Source organism: Polypterus senegalus, chromosome 16, assembly GCF_016835505.1.
Source record: "Polypterus senegalus isolate Bchr_013 chromosome 16, ASM1683550v1, whole genome shotgun sequence".
Lineage (NCBI taxonomy): Eukaryota > Metazoa > Chordata > Cladistia > Polypteriformes > Polypteridae > Polypterus > Polypterus senegalus.
In genome coordinates, this window is record NC_053169.1 from 10,045,985 (window position 1) to 10,068,609 (window position 22,625).

At 42.7% G+C, this 22,625-nt stretch overlaps 1 protein-coding gene across 2 annotated transcripts in view; it reads right to left on the bottom strand.

The window, feature by feature from the left end:
* The window catches only part of khdrbs2 (KH domain containing, RNA binding, signal transduction associated 2), a 344,899-nt gene that overhangs the window by 69,256 nt on the left and 253,018 nt on the right, over positions 1 to 22,625 (bottom strand). For both annotated transcript variants that reach the window (XR_005630816.1, XM_039737811.1), the window contains exons 5-6: positions 22,314 to 22,441; positions 14,621 to 14,819 (exon numbers count right to left, since the gene is read on the bottom strand). Coding sequence is in view for 1 of the 2 variants with exons in the window: in XM_039737811.1 (XP_039593745.1) it covers positions 14,621 to 14,819; positions 22,314 to 22,441 (327 nt within the window). In the remaining variant the exon portion in view is untranslated. The remainder of the gene's footprint in view (positions 1 to 14,620; positions 14,820 to 22,313; positions 22,442 to 22,625) is intronic.

The window sequence follows — 22,625 nt, forward strand, 5'->3', positions numbered from 1 at the left end:
TGCAATCCAACATGTTAACTACGTTGAAATGCAACTGGGCTTTTTGATTTTGGTGGGGTATTATGGTTTAATTGTGTCATGTTGATATGTCTGATATATCTGTCATTTCAACAGATGGCGCATCACAAATATTAACACTGATTGGCAACCATCCGGCATGGAATGACGTTTTATAGGAGATATGTGTTGTAGCATTTTGTTCAGGACACTATAGGGGGGATAAAAAGTTACAAATACCAGATAATATATTTTTAGAAGTTAGTGGCATGGTGGAGCAGTGCCCACACGACAAACAGACCAAGGTTTCACAGACTGTGTGCTCCCTGTGAGGAGGATCTCCCCTGGGGATCTTCTGGGTCCTCTGGTTTCCACCCACAATCCAAAGACATGAGGGGTAGGCGGACTGGTGCTGCCAAACTGACCCCTGATGTGTGAGTCTTCACCTGGCGATGGGCTGGCGTCCTGTGCAGCGATTCTTCCTGACTTGTCATGGATAAGTGCTGCGATAGGCTCCAGCTGCTCTGTGTGTGGGTTTGGAAAATGGATGGATAGAGGGATGGAAGGATGGGTGGACAGATGGAATGAATGGTGGATGGGTGGGTGGATGGAAGGATAGATGAGTACTTGGATGGAATAATGGATAGATGGGAGGAAGGATGGATAGATGGGAGAGTGGGTGAATGGATGTTTGGATAGATGAGTGGATGGGTGGAAGGATGGATGGATATCTTGACAAAATAGCATGTTGTGAATACTGTGATCCGAAGCAAACATAAATCTGACCGACTCCGTTAAGATCAAAAGTGCAGTTGGTGCACACGTCTCCTATTTGTCCTTCACACTATTTGGCTCAAAGAACCAGCAGAGAACTGAATCTAATCAACTAACTTTAAAAACATAATCAGGCCTAAAGCAATTAGAGAACATGGACGTGTAACCCTCAAGCTCTTGTCGGAGTGCTGCTGATAACTGTCACCGCAGGACTGAGTGGCTCTTAAGAGTCTCACTGTGACATTTTTTTTTAAAAATGCTTAACAAGATAAAATGGCGTCTCACGTCTGCACGTGAAAAGAACGGCTCCAGTGAAACGTCCCACGTGTTTTTTAAAAACCGACTGCAGGTACTCAAAGAAAAGAATGATGAAGCCAGGCAGGGGCACAGTGACGTCACGTGCTCAATCATTTGTAGTACGTTGTCACACAGACACCTCTGAGGGTCTCCCTCCAAGTTCTTCCCAGGTATGTGGTACCACCCCGGGGGCCAGAGAGGGCGCTGCTGCTAAACGTTCGCGTCTCTTTTTTGCTCCACCCCATGAGGGTAACTGACTCCGCCCCTTCCAGTTCCTAAAAACACAAGTGTCCAGAAGGAGGCGTCACTTCTTTTCCCAGATGACCACAGCAAAGGAGCTCCTCAAATGCGGTAAATGGATCCTCAGCCATTACTATAGTAGTCACGTTATTATGGTGGCCACAGTTTTTGTTTCCTTTTTTTATAACAGCGAGCGTAGATTTTGTTCATAATGTTAAGTAAATTGGCACAGTGGAGTTGGCACCCCAAAACTGTCATTTCCTCGGGTGACCACACTGTCCACTGGGGAGCATGGCTCCCATCGGTGGCAGCGCCCACCTCGGGCCCCCATGTCGCCTAATGGACTGATCAGCTCTGTTTAGAGAGTTGGACCTCACATCGTGATCAGTGCTGCCAGGATGGATGCTGTTATCTCCAGTGATGTTTGTCATGGAAAAGGGCAAACCTCTGAATAATGGAGTCAACCGGATGAAGAAATTTTAAAAATACCAGAAAAAGAATCAATGCCAAGAATCTGTCCTGTGTTTCTACTGTCACACACGTGCGCCAAGGAGACGGTCGACAGGCTCAAATAGTGTCACTTCTCAGTCGGACCGGGGGTTGGCACGGTCACCTGATCCTTTCTCCTTTTGTCCCTCTTCCTTTTAATCCATCTTCAACCTTTCCCTCAGTCAGAGCATCGTTCTGTCCTGCTTTAAGACTACGATCATTGCCCCCCCTTGCTAAAAAAAAAGCCCACCCTCCTGCCTGAATGATTACAGGCTGGTAGCACTGATGCCACTCATCATGATGTGTTTTGAGAGAGTGGTGCTGGCCCACATTCAAAGCAGCATACCGGACACCCTGGGCCCCCTGCAGTATGCCTACCGGCCCAACAGGTCCACCTCAGATGCCATCCCGGCCGCATCTGGAGAACAAAGACTCCTACATCAGGATGCTCTTTGTTGACTACAGCTCTGCCTTTAATACGGTTATCCCCCATAAACTATCTGCACTTGGAGCATCACAAACATTTACTGTAATAAAATGCACTGCATTTGTCATTCCAACAGATGGTGCACCGCCAACATTAGCACTGCTTTTACGAATCCCGTACAAAATGGCACATAACGTAGACATTTGCATTGCATTTGTCATTCCAAAGGATGGCACATTACCAATACTAACACTGCTTTTACGAATGCCATACCAAATGGCAAATGACATAGACACATGCATTGCACTTTTCATTCTAACAGATGGTGCATCGCAAAATTTACAGTCATAAAATGCATTGCATTTGTCATTCCAATAGATGGTGCATCACCAACATTAGCACTGCTGTTACAAATCCCGTACAAAATGGCGTATAATGTAGACATTTGTATTGCATTTGACATTCCAACAGATGAAAAGTCACAAACATTAGCACTGCTTTAATAATCATCCACCAAATGGCATATAGCTAACATATGCATTGAATGATGCCCTGAAATGCTGATACTGACGTCTACGTTGATTTATCTTTCTGGTTCCCATGTCTCTGTCATTCTAACAGATGGTGCAATCCAAGCATTAACAGTGCTTTTGCAAATCCCATATAAAGTGGGGTATAACAGAAACATATGAATTGCATGTTTCTTTCCAACACATGGTGCATCAGAAAAAAAATTGTAGTAATGCATAGTGACACTTAAAGTACAATAACTCAATACAAAAAGACGCCATACAAAGTGACCATCGTCATACTGTCAGCCGTCTGTTGTCTTCTGTTACAACACTTATATCTCTATTTAAAACCACCCAATGTGAAAGACACTCTAGAAAATAACTTTACATTCAGATATCCAAGTAGTGTTTAAATGTAATATGGCTCATTATGAAGAAAGTTATGTTACACTTGACTCAGTCATCAAATTATACTGTAAATCCAAATCATATTATGTGATATCATCTACTGTTAAATTCTGCTACGTACTTCTAAAATTTTTATTTTTATACTGTATTGAGGGTTTGTTCTGTTCTGTGTATTGTATTGTATTGACCCCCTTTTTCTTTTTGACACCCACTGCACGCCCAGCCTACCTGGAAAGGGGTCTCTCTTTGAACTGCTTTTCCCAAGGTTTCTTCCATTTTTTTCCCTACTGGGTTTTTTTGGTCTTCTTAGAGAGTCAAGGCTGGGGGCTGTCAAGAGGCAGGGGCTGTTAAAGCCCATTGCGGCACTTCTTGTGTGATTTTGGGCTATACAAAAAATACATTGTATTGTATTGTATGGTAACAGTTACAGCAACAGGATTCACTATGTAAAGACGCTATATAACATGACTCACATCAGTTTATCTCCTTGACTGTAATATCGACACTCTGGGACATCACATTATGGTGCCTTCAATGACAAAATGACTGCACTCTGTCACCCTCTCTGACTGCAACAGAACTCATTATGTAAAGGTGCTATATAAGCAAGGGGATATTTAGTATGCCATCCTTTTTAATGGAACTTATTATAATTGACACTCTATGACAACGAAATTACAATAATATTACATAAAGATGAACACAAAATGACTGAACTCAACCAGTGAGTATTCGTCTCTCTTTAAATGGAATATCATTTAATAGGACTTGTTATGTAACGGCACTCTGTACATATGTGTTGAGTGCATTTTACGTTTAGTCTTCTGTCTTCTTGGCTCGATAAATCACTTCAGGTTTTTTTTTTTTTATTATTATAAAACAGAGCCTTGAATAGAAAGGATCTGCATGGCAAGTGTAAATTTAGTGACAGAGTCAGCCGTCTTGGGTTATAACACTTCAATTTCTCTTTAAAAGAGAAAGGCACTATTTAAAATAATGGCATATTCCATTATCCAAATGTTGTTTCCCCTCTTTAACTACGTATAATATGACTCATTCTTACATTATGGTGCTTTCAAAAGTAGTGAACGGTGTAGTAGGCAGGATAGGCAAATAGGCTAGATAGATATTAACTTTACTGTAGTAGGCAGGATAGATAGATAGCTAGATAGCGTAGTTGGTAGGATTAGATAGATAGCTAAGTAGCGTAGTTGGCAAGATTAGATGATAGATAGATACCTAGATAGCGTAGTTGGCAGGATTAGATAGATAGCTAGGTGGCGTAGTTGGCAGGATTAGATGATAGATAGATAGCTAGATAGCATAGATGGCAGGATTAGCTACATAGATAGCGTAGTTGGCAGGATTAGATAGATAGATAGCATAGTTGGCAGGATTAGATAGCTAGATAGCGTAGTTGGCAGGATTAGATAGCTAGATATATAGATATTAACGTTAGTGTATAGGGCAGGATAGATACTGTAGATAGATAGTGTAGTTGGCAGAATTAGATGATAGATAGATATTAACATTAGTATAGTAGGCAGGACAGATAGATCAATAGATAGATAGCACATTTGGCAGGATTAGATAGACAGATATTAACGTTAGTGTAGTAGGCAGGATAGATAGACAGACAGACAAACAGACAGACAGACAGATAGATAGATAGATAGATAGATAGATAGATAGATAGATAGATAGATAGATAGATAGATAGATAGATAGATAGATATGTCAAAGGCACTATATAATCAATAGATAGGTAGCATCAGGAAGGCTCATTGGAGGACCACCTCTCAGGCTCAGTCACGTATGGTGGGCTTGGTCTTCATGAGCGCTCAGCTGAAGATACAGTGTCGTGAAGAATGAGCCAGACGAGTGTTTCACAAACACAAACACACACAGAGAAGAGAAGCCCATCTGTCTGATGTCTGATGTTTTATGTTCAACGACAGAATGAAAATAAAAGTGAAAAGCCAAGCCTGTGGTTGGACTCGCTGTACCTGTATGCAGCTCGGTCAGGCAGTGAGTGTCACATTAAGGGTCTCGCTGGACCACGCAGGCAGTTTGTTAGATTTGACCCGCCCGGCGGGTGCCAGTCATGTAGACTGCCCCAGCCTGGTGTGAAGATCAGCCAGGGTGCTTCAGTCACCCTTTCATCAGTAGTATGCTGTAGTCGCTATACTAAATACAGCTGCATGATGCACAGACCAGCAGAGCCCTTTATGATTAGTGCTGACTAATCAATCTCAGCCGTGTCTTTAAAAGTCGATGTGATTCCTCGCACATTCAAAATGGCTGAGCTAACTACAGTAACTCCGCGCACTGCACTCGTTCCTGGTTGAGTAAGCGATGACTTTGTATGGCAGATAAAGCTGAGCTGAGTGTAACACGTATAAATCACCTGAGAACGCAGATGCCGTCGCTGAAACAGAGAGAAGTCAGAGCTGTGTGAGCCGCGGCGTGTAGGCGTCAGATCACAGACGAGGCTTTAGGACTCGATTATCAGCGGCTTAGGCTCGGCGGCACAGAGGAGCTCCTGCATGAAGTTACACAGGAATTGCTTTGATGAGCAGCAGGCCACGTCTGCACGCACAAAAGGCTCCGGCACGCTCGCTGTTTTTGGGAAATAACCAGGAGTTTGTGTAGAGCTCGAGATCTGCAGGAGAGAAATTCTCCTTCTAAGCACAAAACGGTTCTCTTAGGGCTGCAGCTCAGAAGGAAAGCCGGCCAAAGTTGGGATGTTCATTAGAAACAGAAGGACTGACTTCATGAGGTGGAAGTGCGCAATAAACAAGAACAGTCACGCCAAATAACTGAAACATTCAAATGTGTGCTTCACTTTACATGTACAGGGTCTGAATATTCTCAATTTTAATAGAAATGTGTCGTTTGTCACCCTCTCATAGAGGTCCATTGAGGGCTAGAAAAGGATTCAAAACCCCAAATCACCTCAAATTCATAATCGCTGACCCTGAAATACTCTAAGACGATACCCCACATGCCTATGGTAGAAACTGGACAATTTCAAACTTCCTGGAGAGGCTCTCAGAAGTCAAGGACCCCCAGAAAAAAAAATGAAATATGAAAAATAGAATCATATTTGGGATCAGCAACCTCGAAAAAAAGCATAAAATGACAGTCCACATGCCAGTGTCACTCGGCCCTGTTTCAATGACGTTTTTTAAAAAGGAGTAACTTTGACCCCTCGTGTCCCATTAGGGGGTCAGTTGATGTGGCATCCACAACTTCAAGTCCTTCTGTTTATTTTTGCTGAGGTCACCTATTGGCTTAATGTTTGTCATAAGGGGGTCGGTCACTTTCTACACTAAATACGGCCTAAAAATGAAGGGCTTCTTGGGTAGAGAGGGCAATTCATAAGGGGAACCCCACAAAACTTTATGACTTGCATAAAACTAGACATCAAGATGAGTGGATTGGCATTTCATATGTGGGGTTTTATTGTACAAGTCAGTCAAGGGCTTCCAGACCAAAAAAAAAAGAGCTGAAGTGATGTCAAAGCATTCAGAATGAACACAACAAAATGTCAGAATGGGCCGGCCTGAAAAGACTCCGAAAACGGCAAATGGGAACGTGTTCAGCACCGAAACGAGATGAGTTTGGGAAAAGGCAGCACATGGAGACTTGTGGGATGGCAATCACAGCGCCATCAAGTGCACTCACAATCTCAAGGCGCTATACGTGGGGGTCCCTCAGGGTAATAAAACTGATGGAGCCTCCGACATGGAGCTCAATGCAAATTATGTAGGAGGGGCCATCAGCTAGGCGGGTATAGTCAGGTTATGAGACTGCGTTAGTTAAGTAACAGCAAGGAAGGAGGCCGATGGGGGCCTGCTGGAAAAAAATATACTTACGATCGACGATCAGAAATATAAACTAAGCAGCACAGTAAAATCAAAAGATAACGGCAAGATGGAGATATGCGTGCCATTTAGACAGGCAGAGAAGGCACTATGAGATAGACAGATAGATAGATAGATAGATAGATAGATGGATGAAAGGCACTATATGATAGATAGATAGATAGATAGATAGAAGGCACTATATAATAGATAGATAGATAGATAGATAGATAGATGGATGAAAGGCACTATATGATAGATAGATAGATAGATAGATAGATGGATAGAAGGCACTATATAATAGATAGATAGATAGATAGATAGATAGATAGATAGATAGATAGATGAAAGGCACTATATAATAGATAGCTATAGATAGCAAGATAAATAGAAAGAAGTGAAAGGCGCTATATGATATTAAAGGTGCTATATGATAGATCAATAGATAGACAGATATAAAAAGCGCTGTATGATAGATAGATATATAGATAGATAGATATGAAAGGCTCTATATAATAGATAGATAGACGGATAGATAGATAAGGCACTATATAATAGATAGATAGAAATGAAAGGTGCTGTATGACAGATAGATAGATAGATATATAGATAGATAGATATGAAAGGCATTATATAAAAGATAGCTATAGATAGCAAGATAAATAGAAAGAAGTGAAAGGCGCTATATGATATTAAAGGTGCTATATGATAGATCGATAGATAGACAGATATGAAAAGCGCTGTATGATAGATAGATATATAGATAGATAGATATGAAAGGCTCTATATAATAGATAGATAGATAGATAGATAGATAGATATGAAAGGCACTATATAATAGATAGATAGATAGATATGAAAGGCACTATATAATAGATAGATAGATAGATATGAAAGGCACTATATAATAGATAGATAGATAGATAGATAGATAGATAGATAGATAGATAGAAGTGCCACACATATGTACGTCGAGTGTCCCCCAGGTGTGGTCTCACACAGGTGAGCACTTTGGCGGTGGCACAATTTCCATTCAGTTTACAAAGTAAGAGATCAATTCAGTTAAATGAGTTTTTGAAGTGAAGTCAGGACCCCTGACCATTGACTGACACGAGAGGCCACACAAATTACGTGAAGTTTTTTTTTTTTTATGTACGTCTTCTTGTATTGTTTGCTGTGGTCCATCATTGATGCTCTTTTCTGTCTTCATCTTTGTTCTCTTTGTCCCCATGAAAACACAAGCCTAACATTTCTCGTCACTACAGAGCACACGGGGTGAGTAAGTGACATTAACAAGAGTTTTATTTTCGGATGCAGTTTGCCTTTAGTAAGAATTAAAGGACCTCAAAGAACTGAACTTTTGATTTGTTTAGTGCTAACATTACTTATATTCCTAATTTGATGAACGTACTCAGAGGTTTGTTGTTCTGTTTACATTAAAGCCAGTAATGTTTTGGGGAGTGGGAGTCCCTTTGCCCCTCGCTCCGAGCGCTCTCACTATTTTCCTTGTATCTGACGCTCCTACATGTGTCTGGGAGTTTTGTTTATTAGTTTGAATTCTTTCTAGCACTTGCCAATAGACTGTTAAAAGGCTCCCATCTTCCTCTGGGTGACATTAGCTCTGCCAACATGTCTGCTGCTCGGCGACAAACACTAAAACCCTCTGCTTCTGTCCTGATAAGATGTGCTTTGAAAAAAGGAAAAATAAAAAAAAAATCTAAATCAAACACACTCTTTGTGCCTTCAACGCAAATCACGACTAAAAAACAGCCAAGAGTGTCCGCGGTGGGACTGGCAGGGCAAATCGACAATTGGCTTGCCAACGGAGATGGAGTCTTAATCCGCTGAGCCATCCCAGTGCGATTTAAGGCCTGTTTGAGATTTCTGTGTTTTTATTAAGATGTCTTTACTGAATTCTATTAACTAGTTTTGCAATTTTTTTTTATGTTTTACCCCAAAGAATACACTTCTGTACTCAAGTTTGTATTCTATTAGAGATGCTGAAAGGTTTCCTGCATGAAAGGATAACCTACAGGACGTACTCAGACAACGAAACATCAGTCTCAGTCACAGCTCATGGACCCTCACACAGGAGAAGGGGCCAAAACAAATAGCAGAAAGCCCCCAAGAATCACAAAGAACAAAACTTTGGACTGTTCTGAAGTTGCCTTCTGTGAGCCCCGATTTGAAGCCCACCAAACATCTATGGAATTAACTGGAAGATAAAGTTTGGAGAAGTCTCCTTCACACCTGACACAGCCGGAGCAGGACGAGTGGGCCGAACAATCTGTGGGCAGCTGCAGACATCTCATGGAGACCTCCAGGAATTGCGTATATGCAGGGATGGCAAACTCTAAAGGCTGAGCAACAAAATACGTTTTGAAGGGTCCCTGTCATTTTTGTCCATTTGTGTTATGATTTGACAGATTCTGTTGAATCCACACTCGAAAGCAAAGTCAGATTTTTGTTAAATATGACATAAACGATGGGTGCCAATTACTTCTGTCAGTTTGTCCACATCTGTGTTTAGTTCTCATGCTATTTGTAGGCTTTGATGGCGAAACAAACCTAAAAAAGGGTTCTGTTGTTAAAGGAAATAAACTTGGGGAGCAATGGCAATGTGAGCAACTTCTGATTACTGTAAAGTGATAAGCTAAAAAATTTTAAAATCGATAGATATTAACGTTAGTGTAGTAGGCAGAATAGATAGATAAATAGATATTAATGTTAGTGTAGTAGGCAGGATAGATAGATAGATAGATAGATAGATAGATAGATAGATAGATAGATAGATAGATAGATAGATAGATAGGTCCCATCATTTTTGTCCATTTGTGTTATGATTTGACAGATTCTGTTGAATCCAAACTCGAAAGCAAAGTCAGATTTTTGTTAAATATGACATAAACAACAATGGGTGCCAATTACTTCTGTCAGTTTTAAGTTATATCAGAGACAATTGTTGGGTCTTCTTTATTCATGGAGCGGTACCAACACATTTGTCCACATCTGTGTTTAGTTATCATGCTATTTGTAGGCTTTGATGGCGAAACAAACCAAAAAAAAAAGGTTCTATTGTTAAGGGAAATAAATGTGGGGAGCAATGGCAATGTGAGCAACTTCTAATTACTGTAAGGTGATAGGCTAGAAATTTTAAAATTGATAGATAGATAGATAGATAGATAGATAGATAGATATTTACGTTAGTGCATTAGGCAGGATGGATAGATAGATAGATAGATAGATAGATAGATAGATAGATAGATATTAACGTTAGTGTATTAGGCAGGAGAGATAGAGAGATAGATAGATATTAACGTTAGTGTAGTAGGCAGGATAGATAGATAGATAGATAGATAGATAGACAGATAGATAGATAGATATTAACGTTAGTGTATTAGGCAGGAGAGATAGATAGATAGATAGATAGATAGATAGATAGATAGATAGATATTAACCTTAGTGTAGTAGGCAGGATAGATAGATAGATCAAGTTCTTTCAGAGACAATTGTGGGGTCTTCTTTATTCATGGAGCGGTACCAACACATTTGCCCACATCTGTGTTTAGTTCTCATGTTATTTGTAGGCTTTGATGGTGAAACAGACCCAAAAAAAGGGTTCTATTGTTAAGGGAAATAAACGTGGGGAGCAATGGCAATGTGAGCAACTTCTGATTAAAGGGATAGGCTAGAAATGTTTATAAAGCCAATTGGAGTCAAAGTATTGAACCTTTTCTAACTTTGCCTTTTCAGACGAGCCCATTCCATCGCTGCTTCCTAACAGCAGCCTCTCATCTGTGCCGTCTCCTTCTTTCCATTAGCGCATCAAGCCGCTTGACATTTCATCTCATTAAAGGCTCTCTTCTTAGCTTCACAATTCTCTTCCCAGTAACCATTAAAATAAAAGCCTTGTCCCTTTACAAGAAATAAACTGGCAGCTTCCAGTTTATCCTGCGTATGGAGCAGTTCTTAAATCCAGAGCCGCAATTCATCACTGACAAATCTGAAGCAGAGGAGCCCCAGCGTGTAACGCAGTAAACAGCCGCGGTGCAGTAACACGTCACAAATACAAGGAAAAAAAAAAAATGAACAACTGGAAAAGGTGCGTATAACTGAATTCCAACCTTGAATTAAACTACTAGAGAAATATCAAAGGTCACCAGAGTTTGGCATCTAAGTTGTATTTCTTTACGGGCTGTTGATGCTCCTGTGACGCTATTGACATCGGTCCTCATTACTCAAAATAAAAAGGCTTGTGTCCGTTAGACTGCAAGATCTGCACTCCCCAAACCCTCTGAACCTTCGATGCCACCAGCTTCTCATGTAAGGACATCTGTGAAGAACCCCCAGTAAAGTCTCCTCTACTGTGACATACGTGAAGACCACCGCAGAGTGCTGCGCACATTCTCTTGATGTGGCAAACAGCTTGGCATTCTGCAAATGAGGGATTCAAAGTACTCGGGATGCGTAGAAGATAAGGTCTTATGGGAAAGGCGCTATATAAATAAAATGTATTATTATTATTATTATTATTATTAATGCTTAAATTTTAAGCAAGTGAAACACAGTCACCACTTCACATCAGAGATGGTTGGGGACTGAAGATGGCTGATAATGTGAAAATTCATGAACAATATGTGCCCCCCGTAACTGTGGTGGGGTGTGTCACAGCGGGATGTTTTGCATGTACCGCGTCATACATGCGTGTTGGAGGACCTCCTTGCAGGCTCAGTGGAGGCGTGTGATAACCTGCCGAGGCAAGAGGGGGCACTGCCACCGCCTTCTATACCCACAGTGCTGAGAAATGCCCAGTAAAGGCATGTAGCCCCGCCCCTTCCAGCCTCAACGCCATAAAGCCCCAGACGCCCCGGAAGGAGACGTCACTTTTGGCCCAGAGTAATCCACGAGATGGCACTCCGATAAAGAACGACAACACTCCACTCTCCGTTAAAGGGTCGCGTGCCAACGGGTGCTGTTTCAGTTTTTTTTTTGTCTTTGTTAGGACACCCCAAAATTTCTTGCCACAGTCCTGAGCTGTCCTTACTACAGCCATTAAAAGTGCCAGTGTGTTGGCACCTGAATGATGCATTTTATTACCAGGCAGAGATGTTTTAAATAATTTTACACTTTGATCCCTCCTTCAAAAAAAATTCGGTGCTTTGAAAGAATCTGTTCAGATTAGATAGAATAACAGATTAAAGCCAATTAAAATGTTCCATGAGGCGGCAACCTGCATGCCGGGTAAACCTCATCGGAGTGACCCACGGCTGCTCCGTGGTGCCCTCGCTGAATGCTAATGTGCAAAATAATTGCTTGCCGTTTGGCACACGTATAGCCACATGAAGCCACAAGGAAAAATGTATTTATGAAGAAAAGATAAAATGGGTAAAACACAAGTTGTGCATTAACCTTCGCCTTTTTCCTTCATTTTCCATCTCAGCGGCTTAAGACAAACATGAAGATGCGCTCCGACTTTCATACACCTACACAACACATTTATACCGAGCAAAGTCTCAAATGAGCAGCAGTGGGCAGCAGTTTGAGGGAAGAAATGGCAGGAGAACAAGTTCTGCACGGAGAAGGCCGACCAACACGTAAAGGGACCCACCTGAGCCGGTGTGGGGGTGTGGGGGGCCTGAGCCTGTTCTGACAGCACCAGATACTAGGCAGGAGTGATCTGCATAGAGTGCCAGCGCCTCATCAGACACACACACACAGTCACCATGAACCTGAAATGATTGAATGAATGAATGAATGAAGGAAGGAAGGAAGGAAGGAAGGAAGGAAGGAAGGAAGGAAGGAAGGAAGGAAGGAAGGAAGGAAGGAAGGAAGGAAGGAAGGAATCTACTAATTAGCTGCTTATTAAGTTATCATTTCATGCCATTTCCTAACCCAGACCCGGGTATTGAGGGCTGCTGGAGCCTATCCCAGGAAAAATAGGGCACAAGGCAGGAAGAAACCCTACACAGGGTGAAAGTCAATCACGGGGCCACTTGAGTGTCACCAATTCATCTCACCTGCATGTCTGGGGACAGTGGGAGGAAACCCACGCAGACACCGGGAGCAGATGCAAACTCCACTCATGACCCGCGATATGATACCCTGGGCCTCTTGCTGGGAGGTACCAGTGCTACCACTGCACCACACTTAATCATTTGGTGGGCTGACAAATTCCAGCAATGGCACTTGCAGGCATTTAATTTCTACTGAGGCAAGATGAGAATTACCTGATAATGTGAGTAAACTTCTCACCTAACTGGGAATGTCGGTCCCTTTTTTTGATAACAAGTAGCGAAGCATTATATTCATGCAACTTTAATGTCGCAAAGAATGAGAAGTTGGCGCCTGACCTGTCTTGACTGGCATCGGATTATTGTGATACCCTCTGACATTGTCATCATCTAAGCAAATAGACCAGCAGGACTTTATTTTGTCCCCAGGAAAATTTTGGCCAAATAGAGACAGACAGACAGACAGACAGATAGATAGATAGATAGATAGATAGATAGATAGATAGATAGATAGATAGAAGTGAAAGTCACTAATAGATAGACAGATAGATATGAAAGTCACTATGTGATAGATAGATAAATAGATAGATAGATATGAAAGGCACTATAGAAAGATAGACAGACAGACACTCACTATGCTCTGAATGCACACCAGAATGATTAAAAAGGAAGTAAACTTGACCACCCCAGTCCCATTCAGGTGCTATACTGACGTATTGCTGTTGGTATGAAAGACCCCCATCATGTTTCCTGACCCCCTTGTGCTAAATGATTCATTAGCTGAAAGTCCTCAGTGTTACTGTGTTACAGTATCTGTGACAGTACTGTGTCACTCAGCTTCATTTTAATTCTTTCCTATGCTATGACCTCCAGGGGCTCCAGAGTGTGATCCTGCCCTTCATATTGACTTGTTGATTTGGTGGGCCTCCCTTGAGGTGATGTCACCAGCCCAGCACACCACGCTGGCCATCACAGACTTGTAGAAGATGTGAAGGATGTCACTTCCCACAGAAGACCCTGCTCTGCCCTTTCCTCCTCTAAGTCCTCTGTGTTACAAGTCCAGCCCAACCTGTCCCTGATGTGGACCCCCAAGTACACCCCCAAGTACACCTCCAAGTAACCAAATGTTAATTCAATCCAAACCTGGATAAGGAAGGAATGACTTTGGTGACCTTGTCACTGGACATGCTGATGACATCACAATCCTAAGGAAATGGCCAACACAAATTACCAAAAATGGTGGTGCCAGCACAAATCCAAAATGGCGGCATGGGAAGATGGTAAAAAAATGAGAAGTCTTTCAAGTAAGTAAGTAAGTGCCAAAAGCAAATGCCTCGAGGTCCAACACCAACTCTACAAGAGACATTAAAGAACAGAATACACCAACCCCAACACACATGGGGATCTTTCCAATAACCGGAGTATTGCCAGGTCACAACATCTTGCATCTGTCACCACAATGCCACTCTCTGCCAAGAGACAGGCGGCTAAAATGGCTGCTTCTTTGACAAAACCGAAGAGCTTTTCTTTTTAACTTCTGTAGCTGAGCACATTGTCACAATAAAGACACTAAAAGAACGTTGTGAAATGTTTACTTACATAGTCGTCATATTCTTCATGGGGAGTCGGAGGCGGTGGTGGTCTGTATCCTGGGGCCGCTAGGGTGCCTCTTGCTCGTGGGGTTGGCATCCCCCGGGCAGCTGGGGTCACGGGCACAGATGCACGACTAACCGGAACTCCTCTTGGCACCCCGGCTCCTCTTCCTGGTGGAGGGGGTGGCACTGCTACACCACGCCCCCTTACCAAAAAAAAAGAAAAGAAAAATGACTGCGTTAAAAAAAAGAATATAATTTTGCCGTTAGCTTTGCAAACTTGAGATTAAAGACTTAACGAGATGCTAAATTCGATGTTGTCATTTTACCTGGAATGGGGAAGGGAAGCCATCATAAAAACCCTGGCCACAAAAAGCCTCAATATCAAGTTAATCTATTGAATAATTACAAGAAGAAAACACAACAAACTATACGATACAAAAGTTCAAAATCCAAAATTAAAACATATAAGTCATTGTACATACAAGCGCATGGCAGCTGAAGTTGTTTTAACATCAAAGATACGTTACTGAGTTAAGTTCAGACTCTGAATCTACGATTTGCAAAATATTGAGAAAGGTTGATTTAGCACGGTGCCCGTGGAAAATTGAAACTGATTTTCACGTTGTAAAATTACAATTTTTGCCAGATATTTATGCAGGTTTTTTCGTGTTGTGTACAGCTCCTTGATAACTGCATCCTAGCAAAGATACACAAGTTTACAAAGAGGAGTTTCCGAGATATCCGTACTGAGCACCAAGACCTACGTACAGCGATAACTTCCCAAACCATTAACCGATCTTCTTCAAACAAGTTGCATCGTTTTTATCGTATCTGGCCCAGTTTGGTCCTGTATTTATCCCATGCAAGAGAACGGGCATCTCGGGTAAGACGGAATAAACATTTTACCTTGGAGAGGAGGCCAGGGCGACGACGAAAGTGCATTGGCCGGCGGACTAGAGAAATAACTGTGTTCAGGAAATAGACGTGCCAGCACTAGCCAGGAATCTGGGAATTGTTACATCCCCTGTATGCTAGGTGGCAGTTGGGACATCCACAGGGATACTTCGGAATTGCAGTGCGGAGGTGCGGCTCTGCCAGGGTCCCTACCTATCGATAGAGGGCGCTGTTGGGGAAGGACCTCCCTACTTTTCTTATGAAGCACTTCCTGGAGGTATGACGTGGCACCTGGCGTAAACAGGAGCCCGATGCCACACATGGACAAGTCAGAATCGGGAGGGAGTGGGCAACATTCACCCGGAAGAGAGGAGGAGGAAGAAGAAGTGTATTTTATTGTAAGATTTGATGGATTTTGAGGCTTGCATCTGGAGAGAGAATAAAAAGCCTTCATGTTATCCTAATAACGTGTGGTGTATGGCAGGCTCTGTGCTTTGGGCCTCTCTGGTGCCCCCCCATATCCTTGACCCACAGTAAATCCAACGATGACTTCTGTCGAAATTCTTAAACTTAAATACAAAAAGACAATCAAACAAAAACTAGGAGTGACAGCCTTGCACGACTAACACTATGGACGTACCCCTCTGGCTTTTTGAAATAAATTGCGCGTATCGACGTGTGGGGGGGCACCCCAGCCCATCCTGTTATTCAGCGCACACAACAAAGGGTCCTGCTGCAGTTCTTTGATTTTCTACTTCTGGCACTCTGACCAGAGGACTTGGGTAATTTTGAGTTTGTCGGAATCGCTCAAATAACGGAATTTTGCCAAAAAGGTCGATTCACACGGGACAAACTGAACCTGACGTTATTTGTTTTTTTGTTTTTAACAGACGTTCTATAAAAGGTAAAAAGCTTAACAGGGCCGTGAAGATGCAGTCAGTATTAAGAGGGGGCTAAACTTAAAGAGGTCCTCCCCCGTAAGATTTGCTGCGCCACCTCGGAGTGTAAAACTCGTCCCGTAATCCTAGTAGGTTTCGTTTAAGCACGCGTGTGTTTTTCTTTTTTCAGATACATACATTAAAATAAGAATAATGTTTCCACTTGTAAAGCACTTCATTATGGATGAAAATGTGTGACAGAAGTAAAAGATGTCGGTGAATTTGCATCTTACTTTGAACTCTTACGGTCCTTTCTTATGACAGTTATTAATCCGGGGGTCCTGTCCTGATTTATCAACCCGGCCTTCCCTGTTGCCGTTCAGTCCATAAAGTCCATGGCAAGCTTGTGTCCCTCACTTCCTAATAAATGACGTCTATGTTGTCATTACGCAGACGCACCATTCAGATTAAGTGGCACGCTCAGTGAGCCAGGGGTGGGCACTGATCTTTGCAGTTTCAGCCCACCGCCTTAAGGCAACGAGCCACACTGAATGGCGCTCCGTACGTGTGAAAGCGTGAACTCTTCGCCTTGTGTCCAGAGTGTTCTTCCTCCTTCTTCTCCTCTCTCCCTCGCCTAATGTGAATCCCCCCCACCTACCGCCTCGTGTTTTCAGCTGTTCGTGTCGGGCACAGCAGTCCCAGTGGTGGCTAATGAGCTACAATTCCAGCAGCTGCTGCATTCATCTTTCCTTTCCGTGTCGCAGTAGCTGCTGCTCTGTCATTGGGGTCTCCAAAGAATGGCGGCTTATTAACTGTACCGGCTGTTGTTGGAACTGAACTGCTCGTGCCGTTGTCTGCCTGAACTCCCTGCTGCTCGTCAGAATTAGGAGATGTGAAACGCACAATAAATGAGGGGCGCTGTCATAGACGCCCGGGATGCCTCTTCACTGTATGGACAAGCCTGGTCAGAAAAGTACCTTCCCTAGGATGCTAGATGGCAGCTTCCCCAGACCCCCGGGTGGCAGTGGTGCCTCAGATTCCTGCAGGGCTCCATGGGAGATGGAGTTCTCTACAGCCCTGCTGAGATCCGGGGACGCCGCCTGGGGTTGCTGTAGTTGTTCCTGTGCCACACCCGAAAGTGCAGCCGGAAATAGCCCGGGTGGGCTATAAAAGGAGCCAGCAGCCACCACTCCGGGAGCTGACGCCAGGAGGACAGGGACGGTGAAGACACAGAGTGAAGAAGTATAGCATTGTGCCATATGGTGCTTTGGACTGTGTGTTCTGGACTCGTGGGAACGGGAAAGACGTTCTGTGCAAGTAAAGAAAAATAAAAGCACTTTGTTTTAGTAGGGTGCCTCCCATGTCTGTCTGGTGTAGTGCCACCTACAGTCATAACGCTAAAAAAAAAAAAAATACTGCTGGATACTTGAAGCGGGCAGGGTGCATGTTATACACTTCTGTCAAATTCCCAACGCATCTGATATTAGTACAGCAGTTCTCAAGTTCAGTCCAGGGGTCTTCTCTGCCCAAAGGTCTTTGCTCTGACCAATCTCACAATCACGGAGTCGCTCTTCCTCTACTCGATCTCATTGTCTAATTAGCTAACCCTTGTAGTCCCCAGGGGGCGCTGCAGCTCCCCAAACTCCTGACACAAAGGCTTGGACACAAGTGAGCAACAAGGTTTTCTCTTACAAGGAAGTGTTTCCCACACCACAACCACAGCACACCATTCTCTGCACTTCTCTGTCGTCCTGGCACCGCTCCTCCAGTAAGCTTTGTCCTTCTCCTCCTGACTTTAGCTCCCGGAGTTCAGGCAGGCAGCTCCTGAGACCGTGGCTTGGAAATACTTACGAGTGAGGATGGATCCTGACAAAGTAGGGCTTGCTAGTCCCTCCTGCACCCCTGCTGGTTGAACTCACAGAACCCAAGAGGGCTGAGCTAACAAACTACACTTCTCAGTGCGCCCGTGGGAATCCACAAGAGGTGCCATAACTCGGGGAGGCTGCCATCTAGTGCCTTGGAGGAGACAATGCCCTAAGCCAACTGTCCTTCCACACCATTGGCGCCCCGGCTGGGTAAGGATCCCACCTGGAGATGCCAGTCCCTGCATGCCACTCTTTCACAGCCTAAGGGACAGCCGCTGTCCAAAGCTAAATGAACCAAACTTCAGTCCTTCTTTGTCCCTTATGTTGCATTCACAAAAGTGCAGCAGTGTGAGATTTAAATTAATTATACATTTACCAATATTACACCTTCTCTTTGGCTAGTTTTCTGTTAATCCCATTTTTTCTCTATGGAGATTGCCCACTTGATTGTATCCTAATAATGATGAACCGCAGGGCCAGGGCATGGGGTGAGGTGGGTTCAGTGGCAACTGGGCGACAGTCAACTCGGCAAAAAGACAAGTCAATGAAAGACAGCCCGGTGAAAAGACAAGTCGATAAAAAACAACCCGGCGAAAAGACAACTCGCGAATAGACAACTCGGCAAAAAGACAAGTCGATGAAAGACAACTCGGCCAAAAGACAAGTCGATGAAAGACAGCTCGGTGAAAAGACAACTCGCGAATAGACAAGTTGATGAAAGACAACCTGCCGAAAAGACAAGTCGATGAAAAACAACCCGGCAAAAACACAACTCGGCAAAAAGACAAGTCGATGAAAGACAACTCGGCAAAAAGACAAGTCGATGAAAGACAACCCGGTGAAAAGACAAGTCGATAAAAAACAACCCGGTGAAAAGACAACTCGGCAAAAAGACAAGTCGATGAAAGACAACTCGGCAAAAAGACAAGTCGATGAAAGACAACCCGGTGAAAGGACAAGTCGATGAAAAACAACCCGCCAAAAAGACAACTCGCGAATAGACAAGTTGATGAAAGACAACCTGCCGAAAAGACAACTCGGCAAAAAGACAAGTCGATGAAAGACAACTCGGCAAAAAGACAAGTCGATGAAAGACAACCCGGTGAAAAGACAACTCGGCAAAAAGACAAGTCGATGAAAGACAACTCGCCGAAAAATTATCTTCTGCACCTAAAATTGCTCATCCTTTTTATTAATTGTATTGATTGTAATCGTATGATAACCAGAGGTGGGTAGAGTAGCCAAAAATTGTACTCAAGTAAGAGTAGCGTTACTTCAAAATAATGTGACTCAAGTAGAAGTAAAAAGTAGTCCACCAAAATATTACTCAAGTAAGAATAAAAAAGTACTTGGTGAAAAGACAACTCAAGTACTGAGTAACTGTTTGAACAAAATAAATGATTTATTTTTTAGAAATGTTGTAATAAGACAGACAAAAATATAAAATAATGTGCAAATTCTGCTATTTTCAAATAACAAAATAAAAAAAATGAGTAAAAATAAGACACATATTTACAAAATAAAGATGCACAAATAACACAAAGTTCCAAATCTCACTTTTTCACAACAAAGCTTTTGAAGCCGATACCTCCAGCAGGCTGTAGCAGTGCTACTATTAGTGAGAACTGCATCTCCCAGCAGTCCCTGCAAGGGCTGTTGGGGTCAAAGGTGGTCAGAGGAGTTTAAAAGGAGGGCAGGTGGCCAAGGAAGAAAAAAAAGTCTTTTGTTGTTGTATTTTGTGTGTCGTTTACCTGTCGGACTGCCTTCTGTTAATGAAGTCATATTTAATTGCTGTGTCCTGGATTGTATTCATTTCTGGGGTGTGGATTGTCTGTCTACCTGTGTGCTGAGGACTGATTGTGGATTCATGGCTTTCCCACAAGTATAGGAGCGCTCCTGAACCATCCATCGATCTTCACCCTTACAGTGTCTAGCGCTAGGACTGTTTTTTCATTCCCTTACAACATACAGATCTCTGGACTTACTCTCGTCATCTCTCATTACATCCGGTGTGGTATTCCTTGGACTTTGCTGTGTGGAGTTTGTGTTTTGTGTTTAATGTAATATCGCCGTAGGGGTACTGGGGTGGTACTGCCCAGAGGGGACTGGGCGGTCTCATGGTCTGGAATCCCTACAGATTTTATTTTTTCTCCAGCCGTCTGGAGTTTTTGTTTTTCTGTCCCCTGGCCATTGAACCTTACTCTTATTCGATGTTAATTAATGTTGATTTATTTTGTTTTCTTATTGTGTCTTTTATTTTTCTATTCTTTAATATGTAAAGCACTTTGAGCTACTGCTTGTATGAAAATGTGCTATAGAAATAAATGTTGCTGTTGTTGTTGTTGTATTATTGTTTTCATTTATATTATTTGATTTCATTATATTCTTTAATTGTATTCAGTTCCCAGCGCGCTTTACTTTGTCTCTGTTTGTGAGTGTGTGCGGGCGGGCCAAGGCTGGGGGCGTCCCTGGGATCCTCTATTAAAAAATAAATAAATCACCGTCAGCTTGACGGTGTGAATCTTAACGGCACCGGACCGCTACAAGGTAACGTGTGTCTGAACAGTGTAAACTACTCACAGTGACGAGATCTCCTGTACGCTGACAGTATGATACTGCATATGTACTTTGTGGTCTAGCGGGTCTACGGCTTCAAAAAAAAAAATCAAATCCATAAAGCCGTGTCACTCGCTCTCCGTGGGCACAATCACACGACCACGGGGAGTTAATGAGGTAGTTGGAGCGAGTCGTACTTGCACGTGTGGGTTCGATCGTTCTCAATTGCTTTATTGGCTTCCTGCGGTGTGTGATTAAGGCCCACGGAGACGGGAGTGTATATATACGGGTCAGCACAAAAGAGAAGGGGGAACCAAAGAAAAGGAGAAAACGACACGAAAGGCAGGCTTGACAACGCTGATCTGGTTCTTGCAGTGAAGCTGTGACCGTTTAGCAGAGAACTGGAGCCCCACACGTCTAAAAAGTCTCTCACAGGCTGCAAGGCGCAGGAGGTTTGTGTGTGGTCATGTGACTGCATGGCTACGTCTGATTGGTGAAACAGTCATGCAGTAGATCCACTGGCAACTTCTCTGTTGCAAAAATAGAGTTTAATGTGTAAATGGAAAAAAGTAACGAGTCGGGTGTTGCCCAGTGTAGCGGAGTAAGAGTAGCGTTTCTTCTTCACAAATGTACTCAAGTAAAAGTAAAAAGTATGGTGCAGTCAAACTACTCCTGAATAAGGTCTAAGTTTAAAACGCCTGAAATGGATTGGATTAAAATAACACTCTTTAATTTTATGGAAAGGGCAATGTTAGATCGAATGCAATGCTCTTTACTGGATCCGTTAAATGATACAGGATCCGATACTAATCGATTGGATCATTTTCAGGCACTAATAGATGTCGGACAAATTAAAAGCCATTCGGGCCTTAGGTTGGAATGTACGCCGATTTAAAATAGACGGTCTTCCCCTCGCCTAAATTCTAACCTTAACCTCAATAAATGAAAAGCCCTGATGTTAAGTCAGCAGAGTAGGTCGGATTATAACCCTCTATGCCTAATATTAAAATTATTTAATGTACCCCTAATATTAATATATAATTTTTGGAATAAAACTGACCCTAAGGTTAAACAAGGATTTTTTTAACCCTAATTATATCTCTCTTAGCATATTTAATAGATAAGAATGGATGACGTAATTTACATTATTTTACAGTATACCTATTTAACTTAAATATTTAGACTATAATGTACCTCATATGAAGTTTTTATCTTTTACGGTTATATAATGGTCTGATTTAAATAAAATGTTCAAGTACTGATTAAATGATGATTAAGGAATCCATTTAATAATTTGTTAGAGAAATCTATGTCTATCGTGAAAATTGACTACAATTCAATGTAATGCTCTTATCCAGTGTACCCGTGCGTAATGGTCCCCTTTGCGGGACAATCCTCCAATAACCCTAACCTGAAATCTATTCCAGGCCTTACCCCCTGAGACGCAGGGGCAAAAAACACAAACTCCATGAAGACGCCAAGCAGAGCTAAGAGGTTGGCTTACCTTGCTGCGGCTGTCGGAGGAAGTCGAATTCCACGTCCGCGGGAGCCTCTTCCTCTATTCGTGTCATCTGACCCATTCAAAAACGACAGCTCCCTCAGCTGCTCCTGGCGAATCTGATCATTGTAATCCTAAAAATGGAGAGAGAGAGCAAAACGATAGCCTGTTAAGTATGAAACCCTTCTAGATTCTGCATTACGGAGACAGAATAACGGTTTTCAGTGACCATAGCGGGCCCTTCACCTTAACGATTCAATCTTTATTTTATGTATGTCATTTCACATACCGTAGATACTCGCGTATAAGTCGAAAAAT